The sequence below is a fragment of the Cotesia typhae genome, unplaced genomic scaffold (genome assembly GCF_013202065.1).
Source record: "Cotesia typhae breed Kobodo isofemale line unplaced genomic scaffold, CoteBio_Ctyphae scaffold_152, whole genome shotgun sequence".
Taxonomy (NCBI): domain Eukaryota; kingdom Metazoa; phylum Arthropoda; class Insecta; order Hymenoptera; family Braconidae; genus Cotesia; species Cotesia typhae.
In genome coordinates this window covers 10,359,627-10,379,236 of record NW_027423776.1, presented here as the reverse complement: position 1 = coordinate 10,379,236, position 19,610 = coordinate 10,359,627, and the positions used below count along the sequence as shown (strand labels likewise).

The following is a 19,610-nucleotide window of genomic DNA, read 5'->3' as shown; positions in this document are numbered from 1 at the left end:
TTTTATGGATGTAGGGGTTTTTGTCGTAGATTTAGTTTATCTATACTAGTCGTTGATTTTATAGAAAGTAGCTCTACTGTGGATATTTTTTCATTTTTATTAATTATTTAAATTATCTTTTTCAGGAAGAAGAAGGAGGCGGGCCAGCGCAATGACTTTTATCAACGAACCGGGATATGTTTGTTACAAGTGCGAGAAAATGTACTCGAGTTCTTCGTCATTGAGGCGTCATTTGAAATTGGAGTGCGGTCAGCCACCCCAGTTTCATTGTCCTTACTGTCGGTTTAGTTCTAAAAGGAAGTTTAATCTGCATGGTCATATTTTTACTAAACATAAATTATAATTTTATTTAATCTTAATTAAAAATTTTTTTTTCAGATGATTTTTAATCAAAAAAATTTCTTTTAATTTTTTTTTTGTTAAATACTTTCAAAAATTTTTTTTTTAATGATTTTCAATTGAAAAAAAATTTTTTTTAATTCACTAAAAAATTGTAATTAAAATTTTATTATTTTTAATAAAAAGAAAATTTTTTTACTTAATTTATTCAAAATTAAAAAAATTTTTTTTAATTTACTCAAAATTGTGATTAAAATTTTTAAATTTCATTATTTTTATTAAAAAAAAACAAGATTCTTTTTATTTAATTAATTTCAAATTTTTAAATATTATAATTGATTTAAAAAATTGATTTTTAATTAAAAAAAATTTTTAAGTTTTCTTTATTAATTAATTTTTTGTCATTTAATAAACCACCAATGACCATGATACTAAAATAAAAGTATCATTATTTACAAGTACAAATATGAATTTATTTATCCAATGTACAAAGATTCAAATATTGACAAAGAATTAAGCTGCCAAATTTATTAAAAAATACATTCACTAACATTTATATTTTATATTATTACATAATTACATGTACATTATAAGAAATAGGTGGTTCCTTATAAAATAAGCAACTGAATAAAAGAGTTATATATTTAGAATAGTAATTGTCAACCGAATGACAGTAAATCCAAAAAATTAAATTATGTGTGAAAAAAATTTTTAATTGTAAACTGTACTTGAATTTCCTCTGCAATTTTTTTTATCTATTCAAGAATAAATTTACAAATATTAAATATGATACTCATTAATTTTTTTTTTTTAATGAATTATTTAAATTTTTTTTCAGAAGAAGAAAAACTTAAAGGAAAGTATCATTTAAAAATTTATTAATTTATTCATTAAAAATAAAAATTATTTAATAGGACAGTTACTAACAATTTTATTTTATTTTGTTTCAGGTACCGTTGGCTCAATTTTCATGGTCCAAAAAAAATGTATATACAATAAAAAAAAAAATTTCTTCAAGAAGAAATACAAAAAATTTTAATGAAAATTAAGTTAGCCGACATCTAAAAATTTTTATAATTTTTTTTTTATTGAAAAAATCATCACAAAAAAATAAGAAAAAAAATTCATTTGTAAAAAATTTGAAGTGCAATTTTTTAAAAATATTTTTTAGTTTTAATTTTATGAATAAAAAATTAAAAACGTCGGCTAACTTTAGAATTATAAAATTTCAGCCAAATTTGAAGCAAAAAAAAAAAATTAAGAACGAAGATGATAAAAAATTTCAAGAAAATTTATCTTTTAGCTGAAGAATAAATTTTTTCAGTGTAAAGAAAAATATCACCCGCTCTTTTCATTCTCTCTCTCTAAAACTTTATCACAAACGATTAAAAATTTCATGGGTACATAGAACATGCACATCTCCGGGTTATGGCTGAATCATTTGTGTTGGGTTGGTTATGGGTTTCATTATTATTATTTAAATAATTTACAATCTCCAAACAAAATAAAAATTAAAAAAATCCCCGTGTAAAATATAAAACAACCAGAGGTTATAAATCGGGCCCTGAAAATTCTTAAGCAAGTGTCCCCTCACCAAAAACTTGCTCAGTTGGTCAAATTACCCCAATTTTATTTTTTTTTGTTTTATTTATTATTTTTTGTTTCCGCGGAAATTGTTTCAGGAATGGGGGCGCTGATATCGCTGCTGAGGTCGGAGTACAGCGGGAGCAGGAGCAAGTTCGGGCTGAAGAAATCCCGGTCGACAACGGGCGGCGAGACGCGGGCCAGGTCCGCGGATGGAAGCGTCAGCGAGAGCGGGGCCCGCGAGCGGTCCCGCGAGGTAGTTTTTCCAGAGTCCTTCGAGGTTTTGCCGCAGCCGCGCGACCTGACTTACGTGGGGCTGCCTCACGAACAGCAGCGCAAGTTCCGGTGCCGGTTCTGCGGCAAGGGCTACCGATGGAAGAGCACGATGCGCAGACACGAGACAGTAGAGTGCGGGGGCAAGCCGCCTGCCTTCCAGTGTCCAGAATGCCCCTACAAGGCCCGCCAGCGCGGGAACCTCACCGTCCATTACAAGAGACACCACCTGAAGATGCCTTTCGACGAAGTCTCCCAGGGCTCGCGTGATTGAAGCTTTCATTCTTAGACTCACTGTGGCTTTTTTTAAAATTGAAGCTCTTAAATAAATGACTCTAAATACCGCACCGTCCACGAAAATAGATTTTATCTGGCTGAAAGAGAAGAGAGTACGCGACTTGTTATCGTTACTCCGAAATCGCTTCACTTAACGCACCTACCTCATTTATGGTTTGTTATTTTACTTATTTATTACTAAAATGTTTTTTTTTTTTTTTTTTTTTTTTTTTTTTTTTTTTTTTAAATCTCAGACGCAATACTCGGGCCAGAATTTTTCTTTTTTTACTTTTTTTTTTTTTTTTTTCGAGTATTTAGAGTTATTTTGAAGTTTGGAAAAAAATTGTTGGATTTTTTGGTAATTATTTACAAGTGAGGTCAAATAGATTAATTTTTTGTTTAATTGATTATTTAAAAAAAAAAAAATACATAAAAAAAAATCAAATAGAAATTTTATTCAAAAACATAAATGCAAAAATTTTTTCCAACTTTTAAAGACAAAAAAACTATTGAAATCTTCGTTTTTTTTTTTTTTTTTTTTTTTTTTTTTTTTTTTTTAGGACATTTTTTATCATAAATGCGCCGTAAAAACAAGTAGAATAAAAAAAAATTTGGAAATGTCAATTTTTCACCCAAAATTTTGACACAGAAAATTTCAAGTTCAGGCTAAAGATAAATTTTTTTTTTTAAACAAAATTAATTTTGGAAAAATTTTTTTTCAAGAAAAATCTAAAAACTTTAGTGTCATAATTTTTATAAAATTTTTAAAATTAACAATTAAAAATTTTTTCAACTAATTTAATTTTATTTCGAAACTGATTTTTTTGAATTTTTTTCTCGGAACACAACTAAAAATATGAATTTTTTTTTCCGTGTAGAAAGAAAAAAAAAATATTTTTGAATTTTTAAATTAATTAAAAATTTTATTTTGTTAAAATTCTTAATTTAAAAATCAAGTCGTTTAAAATTTTTTTTTGCCAACGAATCAATTATTAAAAAAATGTACTTATATTTTTTTAAATTGTTTCTACCTTCATTTTTTATTATTTTTATTTTTAATAAAAGAATTTAAAAAGTCCAAAAATAGTCTTCCAGATAAAACAAGTGACAGTGAGTCAAAAAATTTATTAAAAAAAAAAAATAGCTCGATAATAACCGAGTAAATTTGAACAATTGGGTATGTAAAAATATTTTACATAAATATTTGCGTAAAAGGTGCTTATAATTCTTATTTAGCAAATTGAATCGTGAAGAAAAATATGAAAATTATTTTAAGATTTGAAGGAGCGAATTTAAGTTAAAATACTGCGAATATTTTTTGAAACTATTGATATTTGAACAAGGGGCCTTAGAAGTCTATAAAGAGTGCGTGAATGTGTGAGAAAAAGATTAAAGAGAGCATTTTTTGTTACATTAATAATTAATAATTAATAATTAATATTTATATATTGGGATATACAAATGATATATTTTAGATACTCCGGCTTTGTGAGAATTTTTCTCATCGACAATCGACAAATAAAATAAGCAATTATTATTATTATTATTATTATTATTATTATTATTATTATTATTATTATTATTATTATTATTATTATTATCAATGATAATTATTATGCGGTTGTAGTTTATAGTAATTTTAATTAACTATTACTGTTATACAGAGACGCTGGATTTTTAGGCGTCAGTATTTTTGATATCAGTATTTTAGCGAGTTAGTCGCCATTTACTTTTGTGCCTGCTGAAAAATTTTTAGGGATTTCTTTTGTAATTTTTTTTTCATTTCTTTTTTATTTTTTAATAAGTATGCAATCATTTTTTTTTTTTTAATTCAATAAATTTGAATAATTTATTTTTTATGTTTTCAAAAAAACAATTTTACAAAATTTGACTTATTATAAATTTTTAAAAATCATTTTTTATTTTAATATTTTCAATCAAAATTATTAAAAAAAAAATAAATGATTACATATTAATTAAAATTTTGCTTACAATTGGCTTAATAATTAATTTTAATTTTTAATTAATTCATAATTAATTTCTTCCTAAAAAAATGCTCTATAATTTTTTTTTCTTTGATCCCGTTAAGAAACTTTGAATGTAATTTTATTATTTTATTTATTATTATTATTATTATTATTATTATAATTAATATTATAAATATTTTTGTTTAACATAAAGTGAGGCTTAGTTTATTTCTTCAAAATAGCACAAAATAAAAAAACTATTAAAAAAAAAAAAATTAAAGGAGAACAAAATTAAAAATCTCCGACATTCCAATAGTAATAAATAAAGTCTTACTTGTATTTTAAATATTATTTTACTCGAATAATAAAAATGGGTTAAAATTACGGCTATGTGATTAATAAAAAAAAAAAAAAAAAAGACAAAAAAAGTATACGAAACAATGCAATCCTGCGAGATTGTATTTAATTATAATACTAATTATTACGGCGTAAAGATATTTTTTGAAATTAAAAAAAAAAAAGAATTAATTCTAGATATTTATCTTATATATTTTATTTCTATTGTAATTTAACGTGGAATAATGGTACGTAGTACATAAATGTATACTTAATAAATGTAAAATTAATCACTCGATTAATTAAACAGGATAGATATAAAAGTAATTCCTTGTCTCTCTGACTCTAAACTATTTTAGAGTAGTAAACGCTCGGTTCATTCCACGATATTTATCATTTTTTGGAAAGGTTTATGTTATTTTAATAATTGATTATTATTAATAAAAAAGAAACTTGTTGAGGGTTATTTTCTAAAAACAAGTGTGTATTTTTGATTTAATAAAATCCCGAGTCCTTGATTAGAAACGAAGAGGGAAAATTAAAGTAATTGGTGGACTAATTAAAGGATTTTGTTTTCCAGCAGAGGAGCAGCGAGGACGGAGTGAGGATGAGGAGGAGGAGGAGGAGAGGAGGAAAGTGTTTGGGTGCGAGGTCTGCGGGCGACGTTACAGGAGAGTAATATCGCTCCAGCGGCACAAGAGATTCGAGTGCGGAAAGGAGGCCCAATTTGAGTGCATTATTTGCCACAGCAAGTTCAAGCACAAGCACAGTCTGCTGAGGCACTGCCGGGTCCACCTCTCCTTCGCGGGGCCCGATAATAAATTAGAGCCGGAGGTCCACCAGCACCCTGGCGTCTGATAGCCTCCAGAGAGTCTTCTTAGATCGTTCTCTCTCTTAAAATAATAAAAATCCTCCTCCGAGACCAGACGCTCTTCTCTCAGAAAAATTGTTGTTGTTGTCGCTCCAGTTGTAGTCTTTATTTTTGTAATGCCAGATCTGATAAATACACACCGAGGTTCGAATAATAAGAGAGTTATTGTATTTATTGGATTGACCCCGGCGCTGGAGTAATAATTATAAAGAAACCCGCGATCTAATGACCCCGGTGGTGATTAATTGAGTCTTTTGTTTGGACAGCCGCTTCATTAATTTATTTATTTTTCAGGTCCTTGGTCCGGGGAAGGGTATCAGTATGTCCCGGAGTTCAACCCCTACTCGGTTAATTCAGGGGCAAGGTGGCGAACACACGCGGATGCTGTCAATCTACCGGCGGCGGGACAGACCTTGGGCGTTCCTGGAGCCCCGACTCGAGCTCGGTCCTCGTACAGGTGTCAAAACTGCGGACGCGTCTACTCGTCGACCAGCACCCTTCGAAGACACGAGAAACTCGAGTGCGGCAAGGCCCCCGGGTACCAGTGTCAGATCTGCAAAAAAAAATACACTCACAAACACAACCTTGCCGCTCACATGAAACTCCACTACGAGGAGCCTAAATACGCTTGTCTCAGTTGTGATAAAAAATTCTACCGCCGCGACAGGCTCGCGAAACATGCCGCGTCGCATCAATTGCACGTAACCGCCTAATTTTATTTTCTAGCATTTTTTTTTACAGATCTGTTTTGATTATCACATATTTATACAATTTTTTTTATTAATAAAATTAATTGCACCGTATTGCATCGTTCCAGTGTGTGAAATAATTTTTTTTTTTTTTCCTTGAAAATATTTTTATGTTACCAAGTTTCAAAATAAAAAAAATTATATTTATGTATTTATTTAATTAAATTTTTTTACTAAAAAATGATAAAATTTTTTTTCAGACGACTACCCGAGGTTGAAAAACTACAAAAAAAAATTCATCTGTGGAGTCTGTCAGCGGGCATACAAAACATTGCAAGCTCTTCAATTCCACCGGAGAATCGACTGTAACCGTGAGCCGCAGTATAAGTGTATCTATTGCTCGTACAAAACCGTAAGGAAGACAAACTTGAAGCGACATATGATAACTCATCAATCTACGATAATTAATTTTCAGAGTCTTTTGTAAATTTTTATTCAAATAATTTTACCTGTAAAATTCAACCGATTAATTGAATTGATTTAAATGATTTTTTTTAAATAGATTTTATCTGAATTAAAAATTGACTATTTTGATGATTTAAAAAATTAAAAAATTAAATAAAATAAATTCTGCGAAGGAAGATTTAAAATCCGCATGCGACCTGTTCTGTCTGAAAATCCTTCTGTGGCCTCTAAGGAGCAAATTCTAAGCTGAGTGGTGTGTGTTTGAGTTTGCACGAGCCTCTGGAGGAAGTAGAGGTCGCCGGTGGTGGGGAACACAAGTGAGAATTTAAAAATAACCCCCAGGGATTTTATTTCAGATCTGACCTCGATCATGCAGAATTACGAGATGCTGGCGCATTGGGCGCGCAGGGAGATCCAAGCGGTGACCAAATTACCCACCGGGAGTTCCGCGAGCCAGGAGAAAAACCCGCGCCCCTTTTCCTGCCTGCAGTGCGGCAGGAATTACATGCGCAAGGACTCGCTGATGCGACACATCAAGTGGGAGTGCGGCAAGGACCCGCTTTTCCAGTGCCCGTTTTGCCCCCACAGGTGCAAGAGGAAGCCCCACTGGCTCAGACACATCCGCCGACAGCACAAAGACTCCATTGGGGATATGGAGAACTATCTTCACTCCTACAAGCCACTTCCTCAGTCCAAATAATTTTTCCTTGAATTAATTATTTTTTGATTAATTTCAGCGTTGTAGTATCTGTGTGTCTTAATAAATAATTAATATTTTCCTTATTTATTTTGTTTTTATTTATTTTTCTATTTTTTTTTTTTCACAGTGTAAGTATTTAATAAAAAAAAAATTGGGAATTTTTTTTAATTATTTTTGAACACTTCTAAAGCGATTTTTATTTTTTAGGTGGCGGAACGAAGCCCGGAAATTTACTTGGAAGCTTTTTGAGGATCAAGAGGATTATTTTAAAGGCAATTCCACGAGATACGAGCATCATTTATCGACAATCATCAATATAGATTAGAAAAAAAAAATTGATGGTGAAATTAATAGACATTTGATCATTTTTAGAATTTTTTTTTTTTAATTTTCACATTTTCAATTTTTTAAATATTAATTATTGATTTTTTTATTAAAAAAAAATTCTACATGTGAAAATTTTAATAAATTACAAATCTAATTTTAAAAAAAAATGATCAAATGTCTAATGATTTCATTTAAAAAAAAAAAAAAAAAAAAAAATGTAAAACCGCTGATCCTTTAAAAAAATAGTAATCCCTGCACACTTAGCTCCTTACACAAGACGAGTGAAAAAAAAAAAAAAAAAAAAAAAAATTAGCATCTAATTCTTTCACCTTCATTTATTCTCGTTCATGCTCATTATTATTTCTCTCTATCACTGAAGGATTGGCATGCGCACTAACTAAAAATTATAAGAATTAAATTTAAAAGCCCTGGAAATGAAAATTAGTTTTAAATATATTGTAAATGATTTCCTGAACCAGCCACTGCTTACCGTCAGAAATAATTGACATTAATAATAATTTTAATTAGAAAAAATGTCAAATGTTTCTTTCGAAAAAAACGTTTGCTCTTCTGAAAAATTCATAGCTAGCTGCTTGGGGCTCGAGAGTAAGGATCTAACCTTTTTGTAATTTAAAAAATTTTAATTTTAATTAAAAAAAAAAAAAAAAGAAAATTTTGAAAATTAAAAAAAAAAAATTTGTAAGCTTGAAAAAAAAATTCCAGTTCACTCTCGAGGCGACGTTTTAGAAAACCGAGTCGAGGAAGAACAAAAAAAAAGATTTGAAGAAAATTGATGATAATAATAAGAGCAGATAGTAATTTATTCGAACGTATGTTCTAGCCGAGGACCTGAGCATCACAGGGCTGAAGTGGGCAGCAGCTTGGCAGCGCTGGAGCGTTCCCTCAATAATGTGGCGGTCTGGAGGCGGCCTGGGAAAAGGATTCGGCGGAAGCACGACCGGAAACCCGGAGGGGTTCAATTGTCCGGCCTGCGGGCGCGTCTACAAGCTGAAGAGCAGCCTGAGGAACCACCAGAAGTGGGAGTGCGGAAAGGAGCCTCAGTTCCAGTGTCCCCACTGCGTTTACCGCGCCAAGCAGAAGATGCACATCGCGAGGCACATGGAGCGGATGCACAAGGAGAAGATCTTCAAGCAGGAGCTCGTCTAGTGGTTTAGAGTCGCTTGAGCCGGTGGCTGGTCTTCCGGGTCTCTACTCACCCGAGTCGTCATCGAGGATTGCAAGTTAAGAAACGCGCATGATACCAGTAAAACTATTTTAAAATCATTCATTTTTTGTTTAGAGTTTTTAAATTAGATTTATTGGTTAATAATAATTTTAGGGTAATTTTTTAACGGAGAAGAAAGTGATAAATTTTTATTAATTATTTCGGAGTCATTTTTTAAATTTAAAACTACACATTGCCGATTTAAAGAGTTTAAAATCGGGAAACTCTATTGATAGATCAGAAGGCTTACAAAAGACGTATAATATTATTGATGATTATTTTAATCATGTTGTTTTTAAAATCAGAGTAAGTGTAATTAATAATTAGGGTTTAATGGTCCGATTGTATGATGCCTGAGAGTATGATTGGTGATTGACGATTGAGGTCCAATTAAAAACCGCGGGACAGCGGCGACGTCGCTGGTGTACGACGCGATCTAGGTCTCCACGGTTATTTACCCTCTCTTTACTTTACCCTTAAATATTTTAGACTCTACCGACAGTCGTACTGAGATATTTTTTTTCAGAGAGTACCGACATTAAGAGACTAAACGGCCCGAGAAACACCCAACCCTGTCTTTAATCTGTTTTTACCTTTTTTTTTTTTTTTTATTTTATTCTATTAGTTTTTAAATCCTTTGACTCGCACAAGATTTAACTGGCCGCAAGACTCTCTTCTTCTAGTTATTTTATCCTTGTGATAGACAAATATAAATTTATATTGTCAAAATATTTATTTTTTTATTAAACAAACAAATGTATTCGATTAATTCGAGATGTTTATTATTTTTAAAATTATTTTTATTGATTTAGGTCCCTCAGAGGGAGATTGCGATTTATTAAACAATACTCGGAAATTATTTTGATATAAATAGTGAATTAAAGACAGCGTTGGGTGAGATCAAGGCTCGTCCGGATGCTTACCGGAGCTCTTCCATAGCAACCATTCTGGTCACACTGGTTCCATATTTTAATAGCGGACTCTGTGACACACGTGGCTTAAGGACTAATAAATAATAAATAATAATTATTATTAACATAGAAATAAAATAATAATATTTAACTCAGTCAATAGTAAAAATATTGTCAGCCTGGTTACTCCTGATATAATAGTTTTTATTCACTCCATTCCATTTTTTTTCATCGCCATTTAAAATAATAATAATTATTATTATTATCTCCATAAATTTTTCTTTAGTCAATTCTCATATAATAAATATATATTTATGTATTTAACAGAAACGAGTCTCAGTAACAATAGTAATTTTGCTAATAAACACAATTCTCGGTTTCTGGAGACTTTTAAAAGCGAGCTTGCAATTAAAAGTCCCGACCGAGGAAGAGGATCCGACAGACTGCCAGATAATACTTTCAAGCAAATTCATAACAATGCATTTAATTATATTAAAATATTATTATAAATTATAGATAAATATTTATATACAGTATACATATAATATAAAAAAGAATTCTATAGATCTATATATTTATATACAAACAACAAAATAATAAAAAATAATAATTTATTATTATAGTTTATTAAGGAGTAAAGATAAATGCCGCTTGTCTCTTTTTTTTATTTAAATAATTAAAAAGGTATACGAATATTTAGAGATTGAAGTAACCGGTGCCAGGCCGACAACCAGGTGATAAACAATTAATTACCGCCCCGAACCGAGATCCGCTTCCGCGACTCCTTCCATCAAATTCGTTTTGTTGATCCTTCTCTTTCCCTTTAATTAACAATCCGAACAACAACAATTACCCCGAAAGATAAATCAACAGCATCACATTATTTAAAAGACACAAGACTGATATAGTTAGCCAACAGAATAAACAACCCAACACACAATTGTCGCAATAATCTTTTAATAAAAGTACCTTTTATTATTTACTGTAGCAGTTGGGATTGTTCTGAAGCGAGAGAAGGATTAACTGAACGATAATTGATGTTTGTCATATAGGGCCGTCTCTCGGCAAACTAATCAAACAAAAGCCTCATTGCTGACACGCGACAAGTATTATCTTTAAATTTAAACAAACAATTTATCGTGTACAGTATAATAACTATATATGTAAATGTTAATAATAATGGTTATATAATAAATAAATGTGTAGTTGATAAGTCAGTAGTTGCGGGAGTCGGGTCTTGAGCACTTAGCGGGTGATCAGTGAGTACACAAATTTACGTATAGTTGTAGAATTGAAGTTAACGGAAACAAACTAATTTATTGATAAATAACTCTTTAACTACAAAGTAAACTCCTGTGCTCCTTTAAGCCACGTGTTTTCCAGGTCACGGATGTCCGGTTCCATTTAACTGTAGACAATATTTATGACAAAAAATATTGAATAACTCAATACAATAAAATAGCATTTAAAATACGTCTTATACTCATAACACATAAGTGAGAGCGTTTTTAACGCGACAAATAGTTATTAATAAATTTTTTAATTATTTTTATTTTTATTTCAAACTAGTTTTTAGTTTTTAATTCTATGAATAAAAAAGAGTGCTTGGTAGTACACGCGGACTCTCAATTTTCAATTAAAAATTTGTACTAAAAAAAAAAAAAAAAAAACGAAAAAAAAATACTGAAAAATTTTAAGCGCAAATTTAAGAAAAAAATTTTTATAAATTATGGAAATTAATATAATATAGCACAATATGTGGCCTTGCATTATTTCGCATGTTTATCGTTGTTTAAATCAACCAGAGTCTATTACAAAATTATATATATATATTTATAACTAAAAAAAAAAAAAAATACATATTAAATTTTTTCTGTATCCGCAGTCAAGTGCAAGATGCCTCAATATTTTTTTTTTGACTATTTAAATAGTTAACTTTGAAGATAAATAATAATTGTAGGCGGTAATTACTCAGAATAAGACCTTTAAAGTCTATTAATTAAAGTATAACAAGAAAATTTGAAGTAATTAGATTTAAGAAGATTTAAGAAATAACTTTTTAAGGCAAAAGTAATTTTACTGCCCTTGAGGCCTTAACGGTGATTAATTAAACAATTATATTGGATATATTTACGCAAGATACTTGATAAATAATCGCCGTTTAAAAGTAACTGATAAAAAAAAACAATCTGGAGATTACTAGATTTAGAATTTTCAAGGAATAGATTGTAAGAATATAAATTAATTAAATATTATTAACTTTTATATAAAAAAAAAAATATATTAGTCGTGCCGAATGCGTGGAAAATTGACGTTACAGATTTATTTTTGGGCCACATCACGGTAAATATTTTTTTTTAATTGTTCTGACTCTGAAAAAAGTGAGAGGTTGTTTTGATAAATGAATTTTAGGCGCCTATACAATTTTATTATTAGTTGATTATTATTTTGTTGAGGATTTAGGGGTTGCATTGATGCCTAACTGGTTAATAATTGGTTATTTCATTTGATATTGATTATATAATTGGCTAATATAATTTTAGTGTTAGTTTTTAGTCTAAAAAAGAAAATAACTTCGATTGCCTATTGGCTGCTAATTTTTTTTCGTAATTAAGGTTTTATTGATTGGGTAATAAGGGTAATAAGAGTATAAGAGTTCTATGAAATTGAGAAGAAAAAAAAAAGCCCCTTTAGTGAAAAAGTGTTCTCGGTTAATTATTATTGCTACAGAATAATTATTGTCTGAAAGTGCCTTTAAGATGTGTAGTAATAGTAATTTGAAAAGTGATCACCGGAAAAGAGCCGGTTGATTGGGAGCACCGGGAATGAGATCGCCCGCGACCACTCGAGAGGAAATAATAAAAAATAACAAACAAAAAAAAGCGAAAAAGAAGGGTGAGACGTTTTTTTGGGGGATTTTGTCGAGATCTAAGCGCTAATAAATGTTTTGGAGATTACTAACGAGGTAAATAATTATTTTAATTTGGTTATCGATTACCGCGGGTTCGCGTATTATTAAAATTCACCGACCGCGTTTTTATTATATATATAAATATATTTATATATTAATTTGGTTGCTCTAAGCTTAATTCTTTGCCTTTTGGTGGTGATATAAAATATTCACAATAATGGCTTTTTTATTATTATTATTATTATTATTATATTCTTATTAATATTATAACAATATTTTTTTGCGCATATTATTGGGCTAATTTTTTGAATTTATATATATTTAATATTAGGCATTTAAATAAATATTTTACTCCCTATATTTTATTATTATTTTTTAAAAATTACGACGGGTCGTCTCATATAATATTTTGCGTTGATTTTAAAATAAAATAAAATTATTATTATGTTAAATTTATTGATTTTAATCGTTCTCCAGGTGACGGTTTTATTTTTATTTTTATTTTTTTTTTTTTTTTTTTTTAAGTAGAACAATTTTAAACGAGCGTAATTATAAAAATACTTTTTAAAATAATAAAATGAGACGATGCGCGGTCAAGCATCATTTTCATTTATTATTAATATTATTATTATTATTTTATGATTTTTTTTTTTTTTAAAGAAATATGTGGCATGCGGTCATTGATATTGATATTGATATTTATTTGTCAATAAAAATTTTTTTTTATAAGAAAATTTTATATCTTAACATTCTTATGAAAGCCTAGTCTTTCACTGAAAATTTTTGGACTTTTTCGGTTGATAAATTTTTTAAACTAAATAAATTATTATTATTAATAATAACTATTTAAATAAATTGTGTTTTTTTGAAATACAATGTGATATTTAGACACTAAATTTATTTTTTTTTTTTTTTAATATTCAAGTAATGAATTTTTGGAATAAATTATTTGGATTATTTAATTAAAGACTCGAAAAAAAATACCATCCAGGTATTTTACAAAATTATAATAAATTAATAAAGCTTGACTTGTTTATTTTTTTTATAATAAATTTCTTATAAAATTTATAAGATTATAAAAAATTTTAAGCAAAAATTTATTTTTTAAGCGTTCCCAGTTACGATTTATGCAAACAGCTTAAGGGTTGCTTTAAAAACCAGAAAATCGGTTTAGTTATGAAATAAGAACGACTTTAAGACCTGAATAATCTGTGTGATAAATCTGAAGAATGATAAAAAGTGAATGTGTTGGTATGATGGCTAGGAAAAAATTAAACAATTTAAATTTTTTAAAAATTATACAATAAACATTTTTAGATTTACGTATAGAAAAAAAAAAAAAGAAATTTTTTTTGTATTTTTTCGGCCGACTGCGAGCAGTTTGAGCTTTTTGTTAAAAAAATAAATAAATAAAATTGATATTTTTTTAGGCTAGAAATTAAAATTAATTAGGCTTTTTTTAATTTATGATTGAAATTTATATTATGGAAGTTGTTTGAGATTTTAAATTTGGTATTGCTGCGATTGATGTTTGATTATTGGATAGTGAGTTATAAGTAAGGTATGAATAGTAACTGTGAGTTATTTTTAAAAATTATTTTTCATCAATATTTATTTAATAATTAAAAAAATTTTTTTTAAATTAAAACCGCGACCGCAACAAAAAAAAATTTTTATGGGAAATTTATAAAATTGTGACACCTCCCCACAGAAAATAAATAAATTGTACTGCCTTGTGTCAATAAATTGAAGTAAAGCGCTAGAATTTAAAATAGATGGTTAATATTTTGCGTTAGGAGAAGAAAGTTGATGAATAAAAAAAGGTGAAAAGAAAAAAAAAGAAAAAAAAAATAAAATAAAATAAAAAAGAAGTACTCTAAAATGGCGAGAGCTTGCAGGCAGTTAGGTACTGATACAATTTATCCAAGTTTGGCGAATAAAAAAATTCTAAACAAACGGATGAAAGTTTTAACAAATAAAGTAAATAGAATTGAATGTGTTTATCGAGTGGAATAAAATCCGAGGCACTATTTAAGCCGATTTATAAATAATAAATAACGGAATGTAGTTTTTAAATATTGAGAGCCTTGTGTTAAGTGCCTTCAAGTACGATTTAGATTTTAGACTAGAGAACAACTCACTAAAATAAGAGGCGCTGAGCTTTTAAACCTCTGAGCGCTTTTTAAGGTATTATATTTACTGGATAATTATACAAGTATTCAAAGAAGCTCAATCGTTATATTATTTATCTGATTATCAATTTCTATTTTAACTTTTTTCGATTAAATTCTTCAAATTTTGTTTAACTAAAAAATTTTTTCCAACAAAATTTGGCGAGTTCGAGTCACTAAATCTCTAATGTGCAATCTCTGTCTCGATTTACAGATAATAAATTATTTAAATGTCTATAGTCGACCAAATAAACTAACAAATAAATCTCTGTCCGGTAGATCCGGTAAACCAGCGATAAGGCCGAGCAGGTTTTCGGTTATTCGCTCGTTCGGCTGTGCCATCTATTTTTTTACAAGAAATTCCCGTGACTCAAATTCGCTTATCAATTTAAAAAAATAAAAAAACTGCAATAAAAAACAATTAATTTAAATAATAACACGATAATCTTCAAATTAATTTATCCACCGGTGATATTTTAATAATAATTATTATTTATTACAATCATTGTAATCTCACTTAACTGCTCCTATTTTTTCTTTTCTCATTAGTCTTAATAAATCACTGCCGTATTTATTTTTATTATTTCTTCTTTAATATTTTTCTATCAGTACAATTAGTTTTAGTTCGAGTTTAAAATTGTCGTTCTATTAAAAAAAAAAAAAAAAAAAAAAAAAAAAAAAAAAAAAAAAAAATATTATTTGTAATAATGAACGATAATTTTAATCTCTAAGCATGATACTCTAGTACAACAAAAAAAAAAAAAAAAAAAAGTCAACAACCCGCTCAGCGCCTCACTAAAAAAATAAATAAATTAAACAAAATAAATTAACAAAAAAAGAGAAAAAAATAAAAATATAAATAAAGAGTTACGTAATCATAATTATTTCGCCATGTATTTGCCAACGAATGATTATTATTATTATTATTATCATCATTAATTATTAATATTATGAATTATGATGTTTCTTCATTTATAATAAATATTATTTAGAAAAAAAAAAGTAATAATTGATTAATTAATTAATTATAGTAATAAAAATGAATATCTTTCTAGATAAAATTTATTTTTGCTTCAATCAGATGGAAAAAAAAAAAAAAATAATTGTACTCGACACGACAAACAATTGTGCGCTATAATTTACCGGCTTATTAAACAATACTGTAATTAATAAAATAATTGTAATTTTTCTTAATTAATTATTGAATTATTGGCTTGGTTATATCCGAACGGGTTGCTTCATTTATAATTTGTTTGTTTAATATTGTATAACTATACATTTACATTAATTAATTGTATCCATTATAAAATAATTATTTATGATAAATAACTAAATAGTGACGTCTATTCTGTTTGAATTTTATTTAAATATAATAATGTATTTTTGGCAACATATCGTCGCAACTGTGTTACACATTCCAAAACCTACATGCTTTTATCATTTTTTACTGTCATTTTTGTTTATTTGACATTGTAAAAATCTTGTATGATAAATTAGAGCAAAATAAAGTCTAGAAAGACAACCGCCGATATATTTTCCTCATTTATTCCATTATTTTTTGTCTAAATTTTTTTTTTTCAGGATCAAAAAAATTTTTCACAAATGGGTGAAAGGTCAAATTTTTTTCACACTTCCGTATACTAATTTAATTTATTTTTTTTTTTTCAGATTTCCTGAGGGGTGACAAGGAACACCAAAGAAGAAAATTGCAAGCTTAAGAAGAACAATGTTTTTAGGAGAATATGAAAAATTTTGAAAGTCAATTTATTATAAGTATTTAGGCCGCATTCAAAAATGATCTATCTCGAGATATATAATTAAGAAATGACCTTGTATCTTGTGACAATGTTGACATTTTTAAAGATATAAGCTCATTCCGATGTTACACTCATCAAGAGCTTTCATTTGAGTACCCACATCAATTTTTCATATATTTTATATATTTATATATATGTATATATGATAAATATATGAAAAATACATGTGGGTACTCAAATGAAAGCTCTTGATGAGTGTAATCTCGGAATGAGCTTATATTTTTAAAAATGTCAATATTTAATAAAACAAAATTTTATTTATTTATAGTTTACAAGTCACGACAGTCACTTAGTGACTGCAAGGTTGCTAGTTAAATATTAAAGAATTTTTATTAATAAAATTATTTTTTATTTTACAGGTAAAGAAGAAAAAGTAGTAAAGTGTATAGTTAATAAAGCATACATTAGCATCCTGACATTCACCCTCATCCGCTCGTTGTTGTAGCTTTTATTAAGTAAATTTGTTTGGCATGTCCCGGCGCGGACCGATTGCATCCTCGAGAACGCAAGCCGACAAGAGAGTTGACTAACATTATTTGATTTAATTTATTCCCAGGGTTCTTCGCAAGTCTCGGGTGGCACGAGGGCGTCAGACGTAGCGTTAGAAGCAGCAACGGATCCACCAGCCAGGTCCCGGCGCCTCTGACCCCCCAGAGACGAGCCCGGATCCACTGTCCGGCCCGACACGTCGCGAGAATCAACAATCGGCCGCTCGCGATTTCCGCCCACGACAGACGCCACGATTGCTCAAGGTGCGGAAAGTCCTACAAGAATGCGTACATCCTCAAGCGACACATTCTCTACGAGTGCGGAAAGGCTCCCTCCTTCAGCTGCCCCCACTGCGCCTTCAGCTCCAAGTACGAGAGGAACCTCAAGGCTCACATCAACCACCGCCACGTTCTCGCCAAGCCTCACTCCCAGACCGTCAACTAACGACCCTCCAAGTCCGAAAACAACCCACGCAAGTACCCACTCAAATAACACCCATTTATTATTTTTTATTCTCCAGCCTCCAGGGACTCCGGCTGGACGAACGTTTGCCAAAATAATTGCCAAGTGCCAAATAATCCTTGTCTCTCATTTACTTTTATTATTTATTTTATTTTATTATTTCCAATCAATAAAATTACTAGTCTTCTGTTTGCTGTGAAAATTTATAACAATTGTTCTAAAATTACACCGAGAGATGTTTAATTTTATAAATTTTTACAACAAACAGTCATTTGATTAAGTGATAATATTTTTTTAGTATAATTATTTCGGGAATTTCCCAAAAAATTACCAAAAATCCATGACAATATTTTATAAAAACACCAAAAGTTACCATCGATTTTTTATTTTACTTGTCTTTTATGCCAAATAATAAAAGCAATTGAATAAATAAAATTGTACTACGATAAAGATAGATAAATACGCTAGAAATTGCAAACGCTGTTTTGTGTTGCCAATCAAAGCTTGTGAAATATAATTAGTATACTAGTTGAGTAATAATTAATACCAAAAATATCTAGCGACTAGCAGTTGTTGAGTGCCATATATCAATTAAAGAAAAAAGCCAAAAAATACAAAAAAAAAAAAAAAAAAAATTATAAATATATATTATACAAATTAAATAATCTTAAGATTAAAATATATTGTTGAACATTTTACGGTCTCCGGGGTTCTAAATACATACGCGGATATTAAACAATAATAATACGCTTTGAAGTTTAATCGAGCCCCGAGTCCGATATTCGCTAGTTTAAGCGCCCAATTATTTTTATACAAATTATAATTACTATAGAGGACGGAAAATTGAAAAAAAAAACTTACAAAAAAATGTCCTGAATTTTTTAGAGTTCGCCGGCCCAATTGTACTAAGGGCGGCCGCAGTTGACCAGTTATTAAATGTCTTATTGAAATAATTATTAAACCAGTTAATCGACGAATTAATTGCATTACGGATAGAAGTTGTAGCGTAGAAACGTCAAGGGAGACATCAATTGTTATTAATGAATTGGTGTTTTTATTTTGAATAATGTTTGACTACATTTTTGAATGGTTTAAACGTTAAAAATAACAAAATAAAACGTTTCGAAGCAACGAATAAAGATTTTATTGATATTTAAGATTGAAGATGATAATAAATATTAATATTAAATTAAACAATTATTAAATTTAAAATTAGTTTAGCGAGAATTCAATTCTAATACTAGTCATTTTTAAATGGTAATTTTAGTTCAACGAATAAGTGTTCAAAAAAATTAAATATTAGTTTTTTGAAGGGCTAGCTGTCTTAGAGACTCTAGTTGGAGAATTATATTAATGAATGATTAATAATAATAATAATAATAATAATAATAATAATAATAATAATAATAATAATAACAAAAATAAGACCAAAGATTGGATCTAATTAGTCTCAAAAAGTTCTTGAATTTAATTTCAGGAGATCCGAGTACCCTTCTAGTCTAAAGAATGTCTATAAAAAAATAATACGTAGAAATGCATCTTAAAATTAATATGAAAATAAATTTAGCAAATATTTAATAATTTTTAGAATTTTTTTGAAACAAATAAATTATGACAAAAAAAATTAGGAAAAAAAATTGACATTTAGAAATTAAAAATTCAATTTTTTTAAAATCATTTTATGGAACTAATTTTTTTGTTAAATAAAATTAAAAAATTCTTTAATCTGCTAACTTTAACGCCATAAAATTAATTAATAACTTAATAAGTAAAATTAATTAATAAATCAAATTTAAA

General features: G+C 28.6%; 2 protein-coding genes across 3 annotated transcripts; both read left to right on the top strand.

The window, feature by feature from the left end:
* The first annotated feature begins 1,621 nt into the window (after positions 1 to 1,621).
* LOC141536137 (longitudinals lacking protein, isoforms F/I/K/T-like) lies at positions 1,622 to 7,583 on the top strand. 2 transcript variants are annotated; one of them, XM_074256442.1, is made up of 5 exons: positions 1,622 to 2,646; positions 5,356 to 6,347; positions 6,596 to 6,818; positions 6,898 to 7,053; positions 7,157 to 7,583. In XM_074256442.1, the coding sequence occupies exon 1, from the start codon at positions 2,024 to 2,026 to the stop codon at positions 2,468 to 2,470; it is 447 nt and encodes a 148-aa protein (XP_074112543.1). In that variant the 5' UTR covers positions 1,622 to 2,023; the 3' UTR covers positions 2,471 to 2,646; positions 5,356 to 6,347; positions 6,596 to 6,818; positions 6,898 to 7,053; positions 7,157 to 7,583. The 2 variants fall into 2 exon arrangements, with proteins under 2 accessions (XP_074112543.1, XP_074112542.1); XM_074256441.1 differs by having other exon boundaries at positions 6,596 to 7,053.
* A 32-nt stretch (positions 7,584 to 7,615) lies between these two features.
* On the top strand, positions 7,616 to 13,232 carry LOC141536142 (longitudinals lacking protein, isoforms A/B/D/L-like). Its single transcript, XM_074256453.1, has 2 exons — positions 7,616 to 7,628; positions 7,708 to 13,232. The coding sequence occupies exon 2, from the start codon at positions 8,737 to 8,739 to the stop codon at positions 8,992 to 8,994; it is 258 nt and encodes an 85-aa protein (XP_074112554.1). The 5' UTR covers positions 7,616 to 7,628; positions 7,708 to 8,736; the 3' UTR covers positions 8,995 to 13,232.
* The last annotated feature ends 6,378 nt before the right edge of the window (positions 13,233 to 19,610 follow it).

What these genes read in the sequence shown, in the direction of transcription:
- LOC141536142 (XM_074256453.1), top strand. Translation starts at nt 8,737, where the DNA reads ATGTGGCGGTCTGGAGGCGGCCTGGGAAAAGGATTCGGCGGAAGCACG.
- LOC141536137 (XM_074256442.1), top strand. Translation starts at nt 2,024, where the DNA reads ATGGGGGCGCTGATATCGCTGCTGAGGTCGGAGTACAGCGGGAGCAGG.